Source organism: Hippocampus guttulatus, chromosome 3, assembly GCF_054856545.1.
Source record: "Hippocampus guttulatus isolate MCC_2025c chromosome 3, RoL_Hgut_1.0, whole genome shotgun sequence".
Lineage (NCBI taxonomy): Eukaryota > Metazoa > Chordata > Actinopteri > Syngnathiformes > Syngnathidae > Hippocampus > Hippocampus guttulatus.
The window spans coordinates 11,243,455-11,263,672 of NC_141263.1; the positions used below are offsets into that span (position 1 = coordinate 11,243,455).

The window sequence follows — 20,218 nt, forward strand, 5'->3', positions numbered from 1 at the left end:
GATCATAATAATGCTAATTGGCTTGGATAAAAAAAATTATAGCGTACGGGTCATACGTTGCAGATTTTCATAGGAACATATGAGTTCATTGGCTACTATGAGAAGTTAGGAATTACGCATAACAATCAATTCCCAAAACATGTTTTTCTGCTCAGGCAAGTAAATACGTAACCTTAATTCAACATCTTATTCGAGGAATATTATTTTTGGTAAAAATTATTTTGATAACTACCACTGCTGCTAATGTGTGGCAGCTTTGTGGCTTAAACCTGACATTGAGTGGTAGTCTAATAAATATGTTAAGCACTGTACACTTCATACTGTAAAAGGTCAAGTCAAATATGAGCCAAGTTTATCAACAAAGCATTGAACACAAAAAAATAAAACACACTCCAGCTCATTTCTTGAATTCAAATACAGTCAGTAAAACATGATTTCCAAACTATAACTTGATTTTCCAAAACAAACAGCAGACAGATCGCTTTAAGTCTTCAAAAATATATAATATACAGGCAATGTTGTTTATTTGCCTCGCATGATTATATGAAATACTGTATCTTACACAAATGAGCACGCCCTCACATTTTGTGTGCACAATTCATTATATCCTTCACTGGACATCGGTGATGAAATGAAAATTTGCTACACAATTTAATCTAGTCAGTGTACTGAATAGGCGGTATAACGGTATTGACTAATTGTTCCCGCAGAGAACCTCAAAAAACAGCTAGTAATGTCGAAAATGGGAGCAACAAAAGTGAAAATGTACAAATTGGTCACAATTCTTTTTTTCAGCCCTTCAGAGATTTTTACCATGAAGTGCCATGTTGAACTTAGTTCAGTGATTAAGATGAGAGTGAGAGAATGAGAACACCAAATTTCAAAACTGTCATTTGTTCAGTGTTGTCCCATGAAAAGATATAATAAATAGTTACAAAAATGTGAGGAGAGTTTACTTTTGTAAGAATATCTTGCAGGTATCTATGGTAATTTGCTATTACTCTGTCGTTGCAAGACTCCTGCTTCCCACCCCGCTACAATGCTTCCAGTATGAAAGCGTGCGCTTAGTGTTTTACTTTCCATCACTAACCCCTCATTAACTTGGAAAATAATGTGGTAATTCATCTTAAGCTGCTACAGTGCATTGAGTACACTCGCTTTTCCAAAAAAGACTGGAGCTCCTCTATAACACTCATGCATTTTTCTTGTCTGGCATGCCCTTGAGGAAGAAGGCCGGCCTAGTAGTGCAGCGGTAGCAAAGAGCCTGAGGCACCACAGCATACACGATATTAACCAGCAAAAACACAGGTTGGTTGGCAACAGGAACTCTATAAGAGAATGGCGTCCGTGTGTGAAGAGAAGCGCCGATATGAGAAAACTGGGCCTGGTGGGAAATGAGAGGGAGGAAATAAAGAAAAGGGAAGGCTTTACCATATTGTACTGTATTTATTTCATTCTACTGTATTGTAAAAGAGGCATTTATCTAAATTCTAATACTGTATTTTTTTTTCATTTATTCCCAACGGTATCTTCTTCATTTCATAGCTTTTCTCTTGGCCACACTGCTTCCAGTACATATACATGCTTTAATTATTATCCAATCGGATGTGAGCCTCTGTGTTGCCATGTAATCTCTCCAAGGTCTTCAGAATCAGTAGGGTTGGCGGCCAAAACTTTAACTTTATATCCAATGGTATTGTTTCTTTAACCGTTCAGATTTCAAATTCGCTTGGATGATGTCAGCATTTTTCTCTCCTCTGATTACCGTAGTTGATCAGTGAAAGCCAAGTTCTTTCTTTCTTTCTGTCTTTCCAGATAAAGTATTGGTATTGAGAGGTAGATTCATTTAGGTGGGTCCCTACTGAAGGTCCACAAACCAAATGCACTGCCCGCCACTGATTTGTACAATAACTATTCATTTTTATATTAATAATAAACAATACTGAATACTACACAAAGAGTACAAAAGGTTATTTTTCCATAAATAAATAAAAAATTTAAATTCAATATGAACGTCAGCTTTGCAAGGGCTATGTGCGCTAATATCTACAGCAATACACCATGGTATCAAATGTTATCGTAAAAGTAATTACAGCCACCTAGCGGCAATGCCTGTTAATATTTTCCTGGGGAGGGAGAGTCACCTATTTGAGGTGTGGTGTTTATTTATGTGTTAATAATTGATGTGGCTTGCACACCTCAAGGGGCAGAGTGTCTATTAATATACTGTATTACATATATCGAGTGAGACAACGAAGGGCTCCATTTAAGAAAAAACAATAACCTGACACTAGAATGAGGTCAAAAGCAAATTTCCACATTAATTTGTTCGCTTAGGTATTTTTGACCTTTGTGATCCCAAAAGAAATGTGGATTTAATATATTTGTTAGAACAGCACTTTAGAGTTGGATTAAACTATAAATCATATATGCACAGTTACAGTATCAACAAAAATTGGAAATATTGAACCAATTGAGTTACCAGTGCGATTTATACTGCGTAGTCGGTGAATGACTCTCAAAGTTGTACAAGATCTCCCCTAGTGGTATGCAAAAGACTCTCTGAATTGAATATGCTACAGTGATTTAAACATTTTAATGGAATACAGTTAAATTGTTTTTAACTTTCAAGTACAGTATGTTCGCAACTAATCATTTGGAATCGCTCGTTCTCAAACATTTATTTAAGCATTCACACACCAAGTAATGATTACGATACTGTAGCAATTATTTATGAACCCTTTCATATGTAGAGCCATATCGTAAAGTGTTTCTTTTAAATCACCCTTTGATTGGAGGTGGGGGTTTGATTCAGTGGTCAGAGGGGTGGCACTGGACATGTCTCATAGTAACCATGGTTGTCAGGGCATCAGCGGTCCTATTTTTAGCTCTGTTCAACAGCTGACATTTATACGAATACCACCAATACCAGCATTCCACCTGGTCTGAAGTCAGCTTCCGTCTTCATCCAGCCAGTGAGCGACGTGTCCGCCTGCAGATCTAACACAACAGCTGCTTTGTTCCCTTTGGGTTACACTGCCACTCTAATTCCTTGGACCAACTTTTTGGTTTAGCTTACGTGCAAAAACACTTCATGTTAATCACGCATCCACTACAGAGCATGTTTGGCCAGATCACTTATCTCCAGATTGGGCAACATTCTGTGTTTAAGTGCTTTTTGAAGTACAGATATCTGGAAACCTAAGTACTGTATTTGTACTTGGTTAATTCTCACCATTGCCACTGCTATGTAGCAGTTGGAACAGTGCAGTATGTATGAAAAATATTGAACTTAGCTTTTACTGCGGGCCTTGCAGCAATTTTTCCAATTATTGCATTGCACATTTTCACAACCATCATTTTTGGTTAGTTACTAAGTGAACTGTAATGCATCAAGTTTAGATTACTTGACCTCTCTCTGTACAAAAAAATGATAGATACCATTTAATACTCTCTACTAAAGAGAGTCAGACCTCTTTTCTTTTCAGCCAAGTTCTTAAAAAAAACAAAAAAAAAACATTTTAAATAGTACCTACTTGTGCTATAGCACCTGAATGTACAAGAGTCAGGTCCAGCATCCACTCACATCCTGGAACCAACAAGCTGTAGAGAGTCATGATGTAGTATGGGCCTGAGTACAGCATGCTCACCAGCATCTGACAAACAATTATAGGATTTACTGCTTCTGAAATAGGTCATAGGAATAGAGCGAAAATTTACAACATTAGTACATGGATGGTGTACCAAAAGCCACTATAAGTTGCCTTCCTATTTTGTTTCTGGAATCATTTGGAAAGACGTGAATGCAGCTTTTGACAGCATAGGCTTTGCACTTTCTGGACACTTATATTCCCTTGCCTATTGGAGCAGCATTGTAAAAGTACTGCCTGGCAACAAGATTTTCTGTCCCTGGCTGCAGTTCAGCACATGTTTGAGAACCTTTATGGGTGGCACACTGCTCTAAAGCTGCTATGGGATCCGAAGCAAATTTCTTGAAAAAGAATCTGTTCTTGACAAACCAAGCAGTAGAAAGCCTAATCCTGTAACCACTGATTAAAACACTGAACAGCGTTCGCACAAACCCAGGGAAAATCTTTCCAGAGGGTTGCATTGGATCTCAGCCACAACAAAAATGTATTTAGTGGATTATTATTTGCCATGCAACTTGATGAGCATAATAATCTTCCACCTGAAACTTGTGAACATCCTGAAGTCCAGATGGATAAAACTTTATCACTTTCCAATGCATCCACTGAATTGAGATTTTGTCGATGCTCAGTTACAGCGCAGCCATCCAGATGCGCTTTTCTTGACTTTGCTTGAAAGCCCGCTCGAAGAGTTTGTTCAGTGATAGTAGCAGACCTTCCACTGCATGGTTTGAGAAGAACAGATCCTGTTTTGAAAAACTTGCCGTGGATCAAGCAACTCAAACTGATGCTGTAGTGGCTTTTAGGACACCCCATATAACACCCATGTACACTTACGTGTATTTTAGGGTAGGCAGAGGGGTCTTTCACGTAAGGCTCGTAATGTTGCGCGTAATGCTGGCACAATGCGTTGGAACAGTCCAAGGCAACCTAAAGCACCAACTATTAGACTAATGGAGATGTGTTTAAGTCCTTCAATTATATTTGTGTTTCTTACCAGACCTCTGAAGACACAGAAAGACATGGCTGGGATGAGGTAAATTATAAAAAACAAGTCCATAGGTCTGCGGAACAATGTCATCCTCTGAGCTTCCTGTATGCTCTGGTGGAGAAAGAGATATTTATTACATGCATGTCACAGGCTACTTCATTAATGTCTGATAGATTAAAAATATATATAAAATCAAGTATAACTTAATGAAAAGGAACCAATTTGAAGATGGATCGCGATGGTGTACCGATTTGCTCAATAGTGACATTTCCTATTCTGGCATTGTACATTTTAGGGCCATTTTTTAAATTAAAGCGCAGTATGGGTGGAGTTTCCTTTCTTTTGGCGTTTTGTTAGGTGGGCGCAGCTAGCAAGGGATGTTTGCGCAGTTGTGCGGAATTGTGGGAAGGATCACAGCCGACTTGTTTCGCATCCAATGGAAGCAACTCCCTTCATTCCCTTTAAATGGAGCGCATGAGAGAGACGCACATGCTACAGTGCATGTCGATGCAGGAGATCAGCGCACAAAGTTTATTAAAAAAATGAACTGCAAGAACATCTCTACTTGCGTTGTGCGTTTCGTTGCAACAATTCCACTCTGCGCACCCCATAGTTGTGCCACAGTAGGTGGGGGAGGGCGCTTTTAAAAACATATTTAAAATGATAATAATTATAATAATTCATTCAATGAATTGATTTCTGTAGTGATTCAGAAGGATTGACGCACACTGTTGTCATATTTATGAAATAAATATGATGACATCACTACACACATCCAAGGAAATGTATTATATATTTATGTCTACCTGAGCCCCGATCATATCCACCAAAATACCGTTACACCACTTATCAAGAAGGTTCGACCTGTCTTTAACTAGTCTCAATTTTAGTCTATTTCTTTTCACCTAATTGTCAGGTGTATGTCATGGAAAAAGCCCACGGTCTGACAGAAAACCCAGCAGTGGACAAAGCGATCCATCAAATTCCCAAACACAGGAAACTAGATATGCCCCAACACGAAAATTAAGATGTGCCAGTTTTTACACCGAGTGTATGTGTGCCGGTTTACAAAGAAAAGTAGCCTGGAAAGTGCATTTCTGGGGACGGGGTAGGGCCTTTTGTGTTTAATCAGGAAATAGATCTTACCGTCAACTCAACAGTTCGTGTGGAAGGGTGGCTGAAGATGCGAAAACACGCCCAAACAGACACTGCGATGTAGAGTAAGTGAAGGAAGAAGAGAGGACCCATTTCAGTCCCATATTTTCCTGGAAAAGACAGAAAATCATTTAAGGATCACAATTCATATAAAGAAAAAATAATCATTATGAATACACCAATAGGTAGGAATACCAAATAAAAAATGTGATGGTACCTATAAATCCCAATATGGACAAAGTACAACAATGTTAGCCTGATAGTATAGTTAGCATGTTTAAATATTTTTGAATATATGAAAAAATGTAAAAATTATATTCTACTGTACTTACCAACAGCATTCCCAAGAAGGTAGATAATGGAACGCATGACAAAAGACCCTACCCAGTAGAGTCCAATAGCTCTGAAGTTATCCCTGAAAACCACAAATTGTTCATACCGTACAGTAGAGTAGGTCCACTCTTCCTTAATAAAAAAAAAAAAGCACGTGGACAGTGCAACACTCACCCCCAGGTAATTGCTGCAATCATGAGGAGATACATCAGATAATGCACACAGCCATCCCAATAGGACATCATGTGACCATGTGCTGTATTAATGTGTGGATCTGCCTGAAAAGGAGAACCGTCTTTATAAGTCAGAGAAAACATGAACTCAAGCATTGCAGTGGAAACACCCTTGCCTCTTTCAGGTAAAAAGTCACAAATCCATCAATGATGTTGTCCTGCTCCAGTCCGATGATCAAGTTCACCACACTGAAGAACGCATGGACTGCATACACTGAACACATAGATGCATTTATTTTAGCAGCAAATTTTGCACGCCACAAAGCATTTGATGGATCAGTTCGACAGTTACAATTTACATTTTGCATCATGACAACGGCAATTTACACAACAAGTGTATATTTATGTTTTGAGTGCATGGTTGAAGTTTCATGTGAGGTACAGAAAAACTTTACATGAATATTTACCATAGAAAAGAGAGTCTAATGGAGCTTTTCTCCTGAGTATAAAACGGGCAGATATGACCAGAAAGATGAATGTTGCACATCCAGCAAAAAAGAAGGCTTCGGCGCTATAGGGACAACAAGTGGAGCCGGTTATACACAGCGAAGAGCTCATTTTACCAACACACAAATAAATAATACTTATCTGATCAAAGCAAGCCGGAATTACAAGCTCACGCTCACCTGTTGTTGTAGACGAGTGAGTTGAACAAGTAACAGATGGGAATGGACATCAAGGAGAGCACAAACACGCCAGTCCCTGCAGAAGCACTCATTGCTGACCGTGTGACAGCCTTTTTTTTGTCCTAAAATAATGATGATGAAAAAAACTAATTCAGCCATAAACATCCATGATTAATCTATGGATGGTGATAAGATTGATTTGAAAATTAGAAATGAATGGCAAAGCTGCAGAGCTGCTTCCACATGCTTGCTTGCTCGAGTTGCAATGGTTGAGCAGGTGTTCGGTGGGTGGCTCTAAATTGTACCTCTCTCTCTCTCTCTCTCTCTCTCTCTCTCTCTCTCTCTCACACACACACACACACACACACACACACACACACACACACATGCATGCACACACGTATATACACTTTTGTTATGTTATTATTAGCCACACCGTGCAGACGCTATCACCTAGCAGTGGATGAATAGCAATGTACTGTACATGACGGTCACCAAAATGAAAGGAAGACCATGGTTGGATAATAACATACAAATTTTAAACGTTTCACTTAAATGTTGAGTCTAAATGCTAAATCTAAATGTTTTATTGTGACTGGTTGTGACTTTGTTTTGGGTCCTTGAAGCTGCTATCGTCATTTATTTTGTCACATTTATTTTGTCATATCGGATTGGGCATGGCCTGATGTTTCTCAGTATTTAAGATTGAGTTGCTCAGTCAGATGTGTCAAGATTTCTTCCCATGCCTTCTGCATCCAGCCCTGTTCTCTGTTGTTACTTTGTATTTTTAAATCTGAAGACTTTTTACTTTGCAACTTCCCTGTCCTTTCTGTATCTGGATCCTCACAGACATCTTGAGCTTAAAATAAAGTTTCTAAAAGTGGTGTCACTTTCTTGCGCATGTATAACAATATTTGTCATCTTAGAGCGATATTTAACATCCATTATCATAGCTGAATCCTCGCGAGGGTCATGGGCGTGTTGGAGCCTATCCCAGCCATATTTGGGCAGGGGGCACCTTGAACTGATTGCCAGTCAATCGCAGGGCACACATAGACGAACAATGTGAAGCATGCAGAGGAGATCTGCAAGTGATTCATAGGTATCAACCCAATTTAAAATAGGTATTGTCAAATTAATTACTAAAAGTAGGGGAACACACAACAAACAAAATTATTACATTAATGCTCCACCTTTTTTATATTGTAGGATGCATTAATATTTTTTATATTGTATTTATATTAAAAGATCATGTTAGGCCACTTACACTAACAGATTTTGTGTTATTAGAAAAATAATATTTACATATTTTCAAGTGTTTAACTGACCATCTTACATGTTTGTTTTGTGTGTATTGTTCTGTACTACTTTATCGAAATAAAAGTTAAATAATGTTTAAAATGTTTTTTTGACAAGCGCGTGTGCGTGCGTGTTGTGTGTGTTTACCAATAAAGTTGGGAAAGTTTGTCTCACTATGCCTGCGTCATTCCCTGAGCGACGCAACAGAGGCTAGCTAGCCTCAAAGATAGCTGGTGGCTGGACATCAAAGTGTAATGGCAATGACGTAACCAAATCAAATACATGTAACGCGGTTCTGACTTGGGAACGTCCGTGCGTCTATGGCGACCGTTGGCGGCGGCGGCTCGGCGTCAAACCATGACGTCCAAGAGTCCAGCTCGGCTCAGAGTGGAGCTCGGGTGGCGCTCTCCAATGCCCCGACCGCCGCTCTCGGCCCGTCCGCCTCTCCGCCAGTGCTCGCCGTTCACCGGGAGCCCGGCGTATACAACTGGCAGGCGACGAAGAGCTCCCTGAAGGAGCGCTTGTCTTACCTCCTCAACAATGAACTGCTTAGCGACGTCAGGTTTGTCGTGGGGAAAGACGGACAAACGCAGAGGATCCCGGCCCATAAATTCGTCTTGGCCGCTGGCAGCGGCGTTTTCGATGCCATGTTCAACGGGGGGATGGCGACCACCACGGCCGAGATAGAGCTTCCTGACACCGACCCAGCAGCTTTTCTGTCGTTGCTCAGGTGGGTAGACGAGGCACAGGTGGTGAAGTTGTGTTTAGAGGGGTTCCCCGTTGCCCCGTTCCCCACCGCCTTTCGCAGTATTCGCAGGGGCGTCGCTTTTCCTTCCAGAGTGGAGATGAAACAAATTGCAAAAATAACAATAACAATAATGCAACTTTTGTCCTGTCTCATTCAACTGGTGCATAGATTTTTAAAAGCTGCTAATTCAACTCAGGTTGAGGTAAAACACCAGAACAACAAAGTATAGGTAACCAGATAATTAATGTGGCAAGACTGAAAACAATTCTGTCCCGCAGGGAGCAAAAATACTTTTAACTGTTATTTTAAAAAGCAAATATCTTCTGATTTCAGCCTCTCAAATGTGAATGAATACTTTCTGATTTCCTTAATCTAGGGATCACCAATGTGGTGATAAAATGATAAAACAGAGCTAAAATAAAACAACAAGTGTAAATACTTGCAATTTTCATTACGCAAAGCAACTTTGAATACCACCATCGAGTGTTCAAATGGACATATGACAGGCAATGTCATAGACAGAGTACAAGTACTGTGACAACGCAATAATACAGTTTAGCAAATTCTCTATTGGTGTGAATGTTTCTCTGCATGTGCCCTGTGATTGGCTGGTGACCGGTCCAGGGTTGCACCCCGCCTCTCGACCAAAGTCAGCTGGGATGGGCTCCAGCGACTCTCATCGAAATAAGGGCTGAACAATAAATAAGTAAGCAAGATGGATGGAACGTATACTGGCAGTTTTCTGTTGATCCTCTATCATGTCGTTTACAACTTTGGGATCAGTGAAGTCGGATGTTGTTCACGAGTCCTAATGGGAAAGTCATCAGAGTGGACTTTCAAGTTGTCGCCGTGGGTCCGACTATGACTGGTATTAATGGGCCTGGGATAAGATGAAAGGAGAGCTTTGTAAGTGGTGTCACAAGCCACCTTCGTGTTTAGTGCTTATGTTTCCACTTTGTAATCAATGGCCTCTATCGTTTCTGTCAAAACACCTGTCTTCTCAGTCCGGTCTGATCCCCCCCCTCTCCTCTGAAAGACATAGAAGTGTCCTTCAGATATAGATAGGAAACAAATAGTGCCTGACTACGTAATTCTATCTGTGCCGTCTTAGTTTCATTTTGAATTTCAGACATTTATTCAAAACTAAGGCTGAAACTTGAGGAATTTGTGACAAAACAAGTGGAAGAAAAACTACCACTTATTTCTGCCTCAAAGCTTTGCAGTGATCATTTTTCCACACTAACTAATGTTTGGACTCATGCACTACTCCATATAAAATTAAATTGTAGCAAAGAGAAGAGCTCGCAAAAAACAGAGAATGTCAAAGTTGTCATGCTTAAACAATACATTCTAATTGCAGTAAGGCGACTGCAAAGCAGAACTAATATAACAGTTGCCATCTTTACCCTGCGGCATACATGGGGATTGAACCCGAGCTTCCATCGCGTCACCGGCTTGGAAACACAGAGCGCTCACCGCTGAGCTGAGGTAAAAGCTTGGGCTGCCAATGCCCTCTTTTCAGGTTTCGAGGAGAGAGGCTCAAGCTGGCATCCCTTACGCTAACGTAACCTAACAGCATGTCTACTACCTCCATCCCAAGGTATCGAGGTTGGCTAATTTTACATAGCCTACCAACATTATTTTCATGCCCCCCAGCCTCCACAAGTGGTAAGATAAGATAAGAAAACTTTATTAATCTCACAATGGAGAAATTCCCGATTCACAGCAGCAAAGTTATGAAAGGAAGAAGTAGAACAACAAAATATAGGAGCTGCTGGAAAGGCAGCCACTCACGCGGCGCCATTTTGAAGTCAAAATAACAAAAATAACACAACACAACACATAGGACACAGACAGTCGTGCAATCTTCACCACTTTTCTGCATACACTTTGTTGTCTGAAGCAGTTATAGATGAAAGAGGAGAGGATCAAAGTGTCCTTTCACCAGTGGATCAGAGACGTCATGCTGAAAATGTGCACACGTCTGCTACAAGCTAAGTTTTGAAAGCAAACACGAAGCTGTACCATCCATTGACGAAAAAGAGATTGGTAAAGGATAGACACAGCCGCTGGTGCGCTTGTAATCGCTTAATTGAGCAAATAGTTTCAAAATAAACACGTAAGATGGCGCCCGAGTAGGCAGCCGTCAGCAAGTGCTCTCATGAGCCTTGCTTTTTTTGTTGTTTTTGTGTTTGTTTTGTCACTTTGTGTTTGTTGTTACGTCGTGTGGACCTGATGTGGACTTTTTTCAGCATTTTTTGGCCACAACATTCATCAAGGAGGAGACTGTGCTTGGTGGTTGCGCCTTCTCGACAGCATGGGTATACCAGCACTGTTTTTGACTGGGAGGAATGTCGGCGCCATTTGACTGTCGTTGCTGGACAGTCCCAGGGCGCTTGTGTCTTGCGCCTGTAATGGGCAGCATTTTTCACAGCCCCGCTTTGTTCAGCGGAGAGATCGGTGCTGTTGAACGGTCTGCGGCTGGATGGATGCAAGTCTTGAGGAGCCGACGGTGAGAAGAAAGGAGCGTTAGCGCGGAGCGCCGATGCGGATTTGGAACTGGGAGTCGCGGCTTGGGGTTTGAAGCGGATTACGTGGGACAGGAGAAGTGAACTACCGGTAATCTCTTTTCGTCAATGGACGCTACAGCTTCGTGTTTGCTTTCAAAACTTAGCTTGTAGCAGACGTGTGCACATTTTCAGCATGACGTCTCTGATCCACTGGTGAAAGGACACTTTGATCCTCTCCTCTTTCATCTATAACTGCTTCAGACGACAAAGTGTATGCAGAAAAGTGGTGAAGATTGCACGACTGTCTGTGTCCTATGTGTTGTGTTGTTATTTTTGTTATTTTGACTTCAAAATGGCGCCGCGTGAGTGGCTGCCTTTCCAGCAGCTCCTATATTTTGTTGTTCTACTTCTTCCTTTCATAACTTTGTTGCTGTGAATTGGGAATTTCTCCATTGCGAGACTAATAAAGGTTTCTTATAACCGTCACGTCCGTGTTTGCTGTCGCCACAAGTGAAGCCAAAGCAGTCAACATGCAGACTGGCGAATGGTGAGCCAGTTAACAGCCAGCCGCAAATCTGACCTCACAATAGCCAGCGCTACACTCTCATTTGTTGACTCCCACGGCATTCACCAGGCCAGGCCAGGCCTCGCTTTTTTAAACCACACACACACACCCTAAGTCACAGACAGGAGAGTGGAAGGATGGTTGACCCCCAGTTGACAAAAATAATACTTGCATCTCACATGTGCATTTTGTTGTTTAAGCCTTTCAGGCGCCCTGTAACCTCATAACACAATAAGCTGTCCACTGTAGTAACCGCTGTCCCTGAAAGGGTTCATAATGCTATTTATGTCTGATTAATTGACAGGATAATTGTTAGAATAATCACTTCTAAAAATATTTCATAGTTGCAGCCCTATCTCATATGGAGATGGTACCTCTGCCCACCGCTGTTTTGTTCCAGTTATAACGAACAGTTTTAAAAAAGAAATTGTGAGACTGTTGTGCGCGTTGATCACTGCAAAGTTTTCTCTGTTCTTTTGCACAGGTTCTTGTATTCGGATGATGTTCACATTGGTCCAGGAACTGTGATGTCCACTCTGAACATAGCCAAGAAATACGCTGTCCCCGCTCTGGCCACTCACTGTGTGGAGTTTGTCAGCAAGCACCTGAAAGCAGACAACGCATTCATGTTCCTCACGCAGGTTCATGCTTTCATTTTCTGAATGTACTTGTCACATGACCAAGCTTAAAGTCCATTTTCTTGACAAATGTTATGCAGACATTCATGGCTGCAGTTAGTAGTGTAACGTTTTGTCATATTCTAGAGTTTTGGAGGCATTTTCCCTGAAAATTTGAGACAGATTGCTAATTTTATGAATTTTGAGGGAGACTGAAAATTGATCACACCTGACTGGGCTACAGGTGGGGAAGACCTTGGACTGGTTGCCAGTCAATCACAGGGCTCATAGAGACCAACAGCCATTCACACTCACACCATCACTCAGGGAGAACTGAACTTCGCCACACTGACTTTATTGCAACTATTTCTTGTCAATACTAAGACAGCCTGACATAAAACATGTCATCTGTCATATGTTGTTTCATGAACAAGTCCACTGCACCTGCTATTACAGAATATAACTTTCCAGTTTGAATATGCATGCACCTCAGATGTGTTGGAAAGCCCTGAAAATTGTACTTGAATGCTTGAATAGAAATTTTGAAAGTGTATGAAACCTGAATACAATTTAAACATGAATGGTAAATTATCAAAAGCAGGTTCAAGATGTTTTTTCCCCCCCTGTTTACAGGTTTGATGTATCGAAAAATAAATGTACGATACTCTTGTGTTTCCAGGCAAGGTTATTTGATGACCCTCAGATTTCCAGCCTCTGTTTGGACACCATAGACAAAAGCACTGCAGAGGCAGTAAATACAGAGGGGTTCACTGGTATTGACCTTGGTAAGCAAGCTTTCTACCAAAGTAACGTTTCCAACAAGTGTTGCTTGTTCTGGGAAGACTTAATTATGATTTTGTGTGCTGTAGACACACTCTGCGCAGTTCTCGAAAGAGACACGTTGAACATCAGGGAGAATCGTCTCTTTGAGGCTGTGGTACACTGGGCCGAAGCCGAGTGCAGCAGACAACAGCTTCCGGCCACCTCGGAGAACAAACAGAAGGTACTTGGAAAAGCCCTACCGCTCATCCGCTTCCCGCTCATGAGTGTGGAGAAGTTTCCTACAGGTAAGCTAAGTACATACTCACTGGCCACTGTTTTGAGCACACATGTACCATGTAATGTGATACAATACAAGACATATGTTTTTTTTCTCAGTTCAAATCTAAAAGTACATCAATGTTGATCATGTTCCTGGTGTGTCCAGGCGTCATATTCTTTCTTGCGCAACAAGTGCCTCGTCTGGAAATGTGTTCAATCAGGGGGTGTGAAATGTGTTTGTTTGTTTTTTTACACCTTTAAGCAAACCCCAAACCGCGCCCCAGCAACAATGACAGGCCCCGCTGCTGCCTCCGTGGAGAAGAATGCAGCATTAATAGATTTCAGCATGTCGAGAGTCGATGGGGCTACAGCGGTACCAGTGACAGAATCCGGTGAGATGACAACACGGTCAATGTAATAAATGCGAGCTTGACCAGTTAGTAGACAACTGCTTCGATCAATGTCTCTTTAGATTCAACGTCAGTAGACGAATATCCATTGTGGGCTTTGGTCTGTACGGTTCCATCCATGGACACACGGACTATCAGGTCAACATACAGGTAACGCTGTCGTGTTTTTAATGCGTGATGTCATTGGCATGACACGTGACGCAATGTGTTGGCAGTTTGGAGTCTGGGCGCTAGAATTTTTAGTATGAAATGCATGCATTACACAGTGCCCGAAATAAACCGCAACGGACACACTTCACCTTTGATAAACATAACTTCCAGTCGTAAAATCGCCTTCCTGACAATGTAGTAAAATGTCATCTGCGTTCTCGCTGAGTGAGTTAATGCTGATTAAATGTCATATTTATTCCCATCTGTCGCCTTCGTTATTTCCGCTTTAGTTTGACAATGGTTCATACACAATGTACAATTTTAATGTTCCGAAGGACATATTTCTACAAACAAGTGGGGACTCACTCAAATAGCTGTTTAGTAGCAGCACACTTCGTTTTGCCTCATTTGATTCAAGACATGAATCCTTAATATATTCATATGGACATCCCTTTAAGATGAGGTGAAAACACATCATTTCAATTCACAATTTCTTTTCAATTCTTATGGACTGTTTAAAATTGGGAATATTTCCAAAATTTCCCCCGCTTAATTTGCCATGGAAATTTAACTCTAATCAACAATCAACCAGCAATTTGATTCAAAATATCAAACCTGTTACTTTGCAGCACTGTTGGAACACTTCACTATGTTTTACAGTGAACCCCTGCATATTCGCAGTTTGACATTTTCACAGTTCCCTATTCACCCTTTTTTTTTTCCATCCGTTATTCACTGGAAAAAATACTGAGCTTGTTGCTGGGTTTTTTTGGGGGTGGTTGTTTTGGTAGATAATGGAGAGCGACAAACACCTCACTGTGGGCCAGAACGACACAGGATTCAGTTGTGACGGCACATCAAACACCTTCAGAGTAATGTTCACAGAGCCTGTGGAAATCCTTCCTAATGTCAGCTATACTGCATGCGCCACCTTAAAGGTGAGACGCCTTTCCAACATCAATTTTCAACTGCCAAACAACCAGTGAAGATTCATCATGTTTGTTCATTTTTTATTCAGGGACCTGACTCCCACTATGGCACGAAGGGGTTGAAGAAAGTCACCCAGGAGTCAGCAACAGGGACTAAGACAACATTTGTCTTTTTCAAATCCCCCGGAAACAATAACGGTACCTCGGTAGAGGACGGACAGATACCAGAAATTATTTACTATACATAGATTGACATCGGAAGACTTCGCATCGCTTGAATCGTTTTGTGCTTCGTAATCCCAGGGAATGAACACTGAGTGGCAGCTTGTTTATTGCGAAATGCACAGACACAAAGATTGTTCCATGCGACAGAGGTTAAAAAAAAATGCTACTTCCTGCTTCAATGTTATTAGATGTAAATATGTAAATGATGAGAAAAAGCAAATGTTCTCCATCTAATAAAGACTGCAGACTTAGCTGGAGGCAAACAAGCGAATGTTGTCCCCCACAAGCTGCTAGTGCTCTTGTTAGTCTTGCATGACTCAAGCTTCAGAGTCAGCCACCAGTTGTCACCAACACCACACTTTCAGTTGTTCTGGAAAGCCGTTTGAGCATTTATTTGATATTCCTTGATATCCAGCTCAGGGTTGAAGGACTAGTTCGGGCTTTGTCCCCAATAGTAGGAATCGGCGAGTACCAATACCAGGTATCCGTATCGGGCCGATATAGGCCTTATTTTTTTTGTTATTAAACTTTTTATGGAATTTTTTAAACAGTTAGAAAAAAGAAAAATATAGGCCTTATTTTAAGGAATTGGGTTCTTATGGAGTCTTCCAATATCAGTCACCCCCCCCCCCCCCCAAAAATAGTATTTGTAACATGTGTTAACTGTTTTGTAAAACGCTTTGTTACTGCTGCGGCTGTTGTGAAAGCGCTATATAAATCAGGGTGTATTGTATTGTTTAAAATTGGCATATTAGTGACAATAAAGGGCGTACTAGTACATTGACCTTAAAGGGTGCCTTTGGTTGTCAGATGAAAAAATAAACATGGTTCATCAAGAAAAAGTGAATCCAAACACATTTTGGTTATACTGGTTGTATAAAGCAAGCTCATAATAACTCGCGGGACATTTCTGTCCAAGACGCCGTGGCAGCAAAACAAGATGTTCAAATTGACTAAGTTAATTGTTTTGGCAAATCATCATTAACTGAATTTCATGACTGCAAGATGTCCCAAAAAAACTAGGACATTGTATTGTTTACCACTGTGTTACATCACCTTTTAACAACGTTCAAAAAAACGTTTTGGAACTGAGGACACTCATTGTTGAAGCTTTGTAGGTGGAATTCTTTCCTATTCTTGCTTGATGTACAGCTTCAGCTGTTCAACTGTCTCCGTTGACGTATTTTACGCTTCATAACGTGCCACACATTTTCAGTGGGAGACAGGTTTGTACTGCAGGCAGGCCAGCCTAGTACCTGCACTCCTTTTACCTGCCCTCTTTGACTATGTTGCCATGCTGTTGTAACACATGCATAATATTGTTTGGCATTGTCTTGCCAAAACAAACTAGGATGGCAGCATATGTGTCTCCAAAACTTGTATGTACCTCTCAGCATGAGAATGGTTTCTCATGCCATTGGCACTAACACAGCCCCATACCATCACAGATGCTGGCTTTTGAACTTTGCCATAACAGCCCATATGGTTCTTTCCCTCTTTGGCCTGGAGGACACGACGTCCACAATTTCCGAAAACAATTTGAAATATGAACTCATCCGACCATGGAACACTTTTCCACTTTGCATCAGTCCATCTTGGATGGGCTTGGGCCCAGAGAAGTCTGGGACTTGGTAAATGACTGCTGCTTTGCACAGTAGAGTTTTAAGTTGCACTTACGGATGTAGTGCCAAACTATATTGACTTTGATTTTCTGATGTGGTCCCTGATCCTTGGTGGTGATATCCTTTACACATTGACATTGGAGTTTGATGCAGTGTCGACTGAGGGATCGAAGGCCACGGACGTTCAATGTTGGTTTTCGGCCTTGTCTCTTGCATCCCTAAATTCCTTGCAATTGCACGTTGAGGAACATTGCCCTGAAACCGCTTCACGATTTTCCTCGCAGTTGTTCACAAAGAGGCAAACTTCACCCCAACTTTACTTGTGATTGACTGAGCAATTCGGGGAAGCTCCTTTTATATTTAATCATGGCACCCAGCTGTTCCCCAAATAGCCTCTTCACCTGTGGGATGTTCCAAACAGCTCCAGTATTTGATGAGCATTCCTCAACTTACTCAGTCTTTTTAGCCACCTGTCCCAGATTTTTTGCAACGTGTTGCAGCCATAAAATTCAAAGTGAATGGTTGTTTGCTGAAAACAATGGAACATTAAATATCTTGTCTTTGTAGTGCATTTAATTAAATATAGGTTGAACATCCAATTGCAAATGTATTCTGCTTTTATTATGTTTAACAGAATGTCCCAACGTCATTGCAATTGGATTGGTACTTGCTCCCTCTTGGTCTGCAGGAGGCAAAGTCATGACGTAGTGTCATTGAAAGGTGAGGCTGGATCAATATTGATATTAATAGAATATTGCCGTTTGGCAGTACCTGTGCGCTATCATGGTGGAATGCAAAGCATGTGGACATCTCAATAACAAGTGAAAAATTAAGCATAAGCATTGGGGCCAAACACGAATTAGAGGTGACTCAAATTGGACAGTGGAGAAAAAAACACCAATTGAGCAGTTCCTGAATCGAGTTATACACACACACACACAGATAAAGCACTAAAAAAGTACCTCATTTACTATCTTGATAAAATTGGGGGTTACATTTTTTTGGACTGTATGCCATGTTTTTCAGTAAAAGTACAATTCCGGTAGTAATCCATTTGTGTGGATTCAGGGGTTAAATGGTTAACAAATGGCGATTGAGGTATGACTCCAGCCCCTAAGGACTTTATATGACAACAATAACGATCTGGCGTATCCCTCAATAGCAACTGTTGGGTGCAAGGTAAGGCCCCGTCAAGGCCGTTCCAAGCATGGCACCTTGCATTAAAATAAGCCAGGGGTATTGCAGCCATGCTGTTTTGGCGAATGCAAGACTAGACACAAAGATGGCAACACCAGATATGCATCAAACTTGACAAGATTGCGCCGTTTCCCCATCAATACCTTGAATGGGGCCGTCAGAGATACCCTGTAAGCTGTATATCAAGGATTCTGAAGAAATGCTAAAACAGCTTTCCATATATCTTTGCTGAGTTCTTTGCAAAAGGATACAATATATGCAAATGTACTTATGTCTGTAAGTATATGTACATGCTACGTACTGCTTCCATCAACTCAGCGTGTTTTGTGTAACTTTGTTACTGTTACCTGCTGTAATTCATACATGTTTGCTTGGCACTTCTTTGAAATTAAAAGAACAGCTTCATTTTGTATTACAGACTTGAAAAAATGTGTTTACTGTAGCTCCCTATGAGATGGCTTTTTATGTTATCCCGTCTATTTTTTTTCTTTCCTTTTCTCTCTTTCTTTTAATCATACAGACACGGCCATCTATCCATTGGCAAGACCCAGTGTACTGCTTCTATTTTGAAAGTTGCGCTTTTATTTGCATACATGTAGACTTGTGTCTGCAGTGTTGCCAACTTACTGACGTGTTTGCTATATTTAGCGCCTTTTTTGTCCCATCTCGCAACTATTTTTCCAAAAAAAAAAAAAAAAAAAGAGACAAGCAAAAATGACGACAGTGGTCCTACATTAGCAACATTCTTATTTTCTGTATGGTGGAGGGAAGAGGGCCAAGATGATTTATCCTGGGTGCATTTAATGTCATCACTGTATCATTATTAATCAATGTCAACTGAGACCTTTGGAGGAGCAGTTGCTCAAAGTTAGCAGTGGGCCACATTGAACTTTAAACAACTATTGTCAAAACAATAGAAAGATAACGTGTCTATAAAATGTGAATTTGTGACCATTCAAAAATCCACTTTTCTTTTTTTATTTATAAGACCAAGGTCCGGTCCCATGCACGGCGGTCATGGGGAGCAGGGCTATATGCCAATTTAGTATGGTCAAGCCAAGCTTATACAAATCAACACTCCTCACAACCAACCAATAATGGGGTGCATGAAAATAACAATTATTCACTTTGCCAGTACACGGCAAATAATGAGAGGTATTGTGTTGAGGCAGAGGAACTCTTTTATTTTGTTATGTTGTGCCTGCTTAATAATAGAAATAGCCCTTTTAGGGAAATGACATTTTTACTTTAACTTTGTTAAACAGTAGTTGTCTTTTTTCCCCCTTAATTTAACAAAAGCAAAACAAAATACTCATTTTACCAAAATAAATACTAAACATGAAAACAAAAATATTATTTTCATTTGTACAATTCCCCTTTTCACATCCCCTCTGAAATCACTGAAAAATATATCAGAAGAGGAGTTAAGAACCATTTTAAATACTGACACAAGGGAGCACAGGAATGTGCAGTGCTGTTCTTCCACTAAAGGTGAATGCAATGTCTGAGGCATGCAAATATTATTTGAGGACTCCATTGGGATGTTCATTTACCATGTTGCGGTATTCTGCTGTTAAACAGCTGCAAAGATCCCCGGGTAGACCGGAGCAAAACTGCACACAATCGAAACCTCCCGCGATTCGTCTTGTCTAGTTGTCTGTGTGCGGCTCTCCTGTGCTGAAGTTGTAAGCACAATGTGAATGTGGGGTCGCGCGTGCGTCTGTTTCCTGACACAATCATCCATTTTGAATGCGTGACGCTTATGTATGGGCACACCTTAAGTTCAGAGGAGCCAATCAGCGCATCGTTATCGCCGACATGCCCTGCTCAGCCATTATACACACACAGTCGCGCTGCTGCGTCCTCTGCAATACATCTGTTCGTGCACGCAAATATTAAAACGGATAATTTTAACAAGCG

General features: G+C 40.9%; 2 protein-coding genes across 4 annotated transcripts; one reads left to right on the forward strand and one right to left on the reverse strand.

Annotated features, from left to right (window-relative positions):
• Positions 1–330: 330 nt before the first annotated feature.
• LOC147207476 (transmembrane 6 superfamily member 1-like) lies at positions 331–8,311 on the reverse strand. 3 transcript variants are annotated; one of them, XM_086106727.1, is made up of 11 exons: positions 6,986–8,311; positions 6,767–6,870; positions 6,476–6,573; positions 6,301–6,404; positions 6,126–6,208; positions 5,785–5,903; positions 4,645–4,749; positions 4,485–4,577; positions 3,537–3,656; positions 2,941–3,000; positions 1,315–1,384 (listed from the first exon to the last, which is right to left on the reverse strand). In XM_086106727.1, the coding sequence occupies exons 1-10, from the start codon at positions 7,075–7,077 to the stop codon at positions 2,965–2,967; spliced, it is 954 nt and encodes a 317-aa protein (XP_085962853.1). In that variant the 5' UTR covers positions 7,078–8,311; the 3' UTR covers positions 1,315–1,384; positions 2,941–2,964. The 3 variants fall into 3 exon arrangements, with proteins under 3 accessions (XP_085962851.1, XP_085962853.1, XP_085962852.1); XM_086106725.1 differs by lacking the exon at positions 2,941–3,000 and having other exon boundaries at positions 331–1,384; positions 6,986–8,302; XM_086106726.1 differs by lacking the exon at positions 1,315–1,384 and having other exon boundaries at positions 1,427–3,000; positions 6,986–8,310.
• A 167-nt stretch (positions 8,312–8,478) lies between these two features.
• On the forward strand, positions 8,479–18,710 carry LOC147207477 (BTB/POZ domain-containing protein 1-like). The gene is made up of 8 exons (XM_086106724.1): positions 8,479–9,014; positions 12,592–12,748; positions 13,404–13,509; positions 13,594–13,791; positions 14,028–14,157; positions 14,238–14,325; positions 15,117–15,263; positions 15,344–18,710. Exons 1-8 carry the CDS (start codon positions 8,605–8,607, stop codon positions 15,500–15,502), a joined length of 1,395 nt encoding a protein of 464 aa, XP_085962850.1. The 5' UTR covers positions 8,479–8,604; the 3' UTR covers positions 15,503–18,710.
• The last annotated feature ends 1,508 nt before the right edge of the window (positions 18,711–20,218 follow it).

What these genes read in the sequence shown, in the direction of transcription:
- LOC147207476 (XM_086106725.1), bottom strand. Translation starts at nt 7,077, where the DNA reads ATGAGTGCTTCTGCAGGGACTGGCGTGTTTGTGCTCTCCTTGATGTCC. An exon ending in TGACTTTTTACCTGAAAGAG is followed by an intron (nt 6,405 to 6,475) that starts GCAAGGGTGTTT and finishes TCTCCTTTTCAG; the next exon opens with GCAGATCCACACATTAATAC. An exon ending in CTGCCTACCCTAAAATACAC is followed by an intron (nt 3,657 to 4,484) that starts GTAAGTGTACAT and finishes ATTGTTTGTCAG; the next exon opens with ATGCTGGTGAGCATGCTGTA.
- LOC147207477 (XM_086106724.1), top strand. Translation starts at nt 8,605, where the DNA reads ATGGCGACCGTTGGCGGCGGCGGCTCGGCGTCAAACCATGACGTCCAA. An exon ending in GCTTTTCTGTCGTTGCTCAG is followed by an intron (nt 9,015 to 12,591) that starts GTGGGTAGACGA and finishes TCTTTTGCACAG; the next exon opens with GTTCTTGTATTCGGATGATG. An exon ending in ACTATCAGGTCAACATACAG is followed by an intron (nt 14,326 to 15,116) that starts GTAACGCTGTCG and finishes TTGTTTTGGTAG; the next exon opens with ATAATGGAGAGCGACAAACA.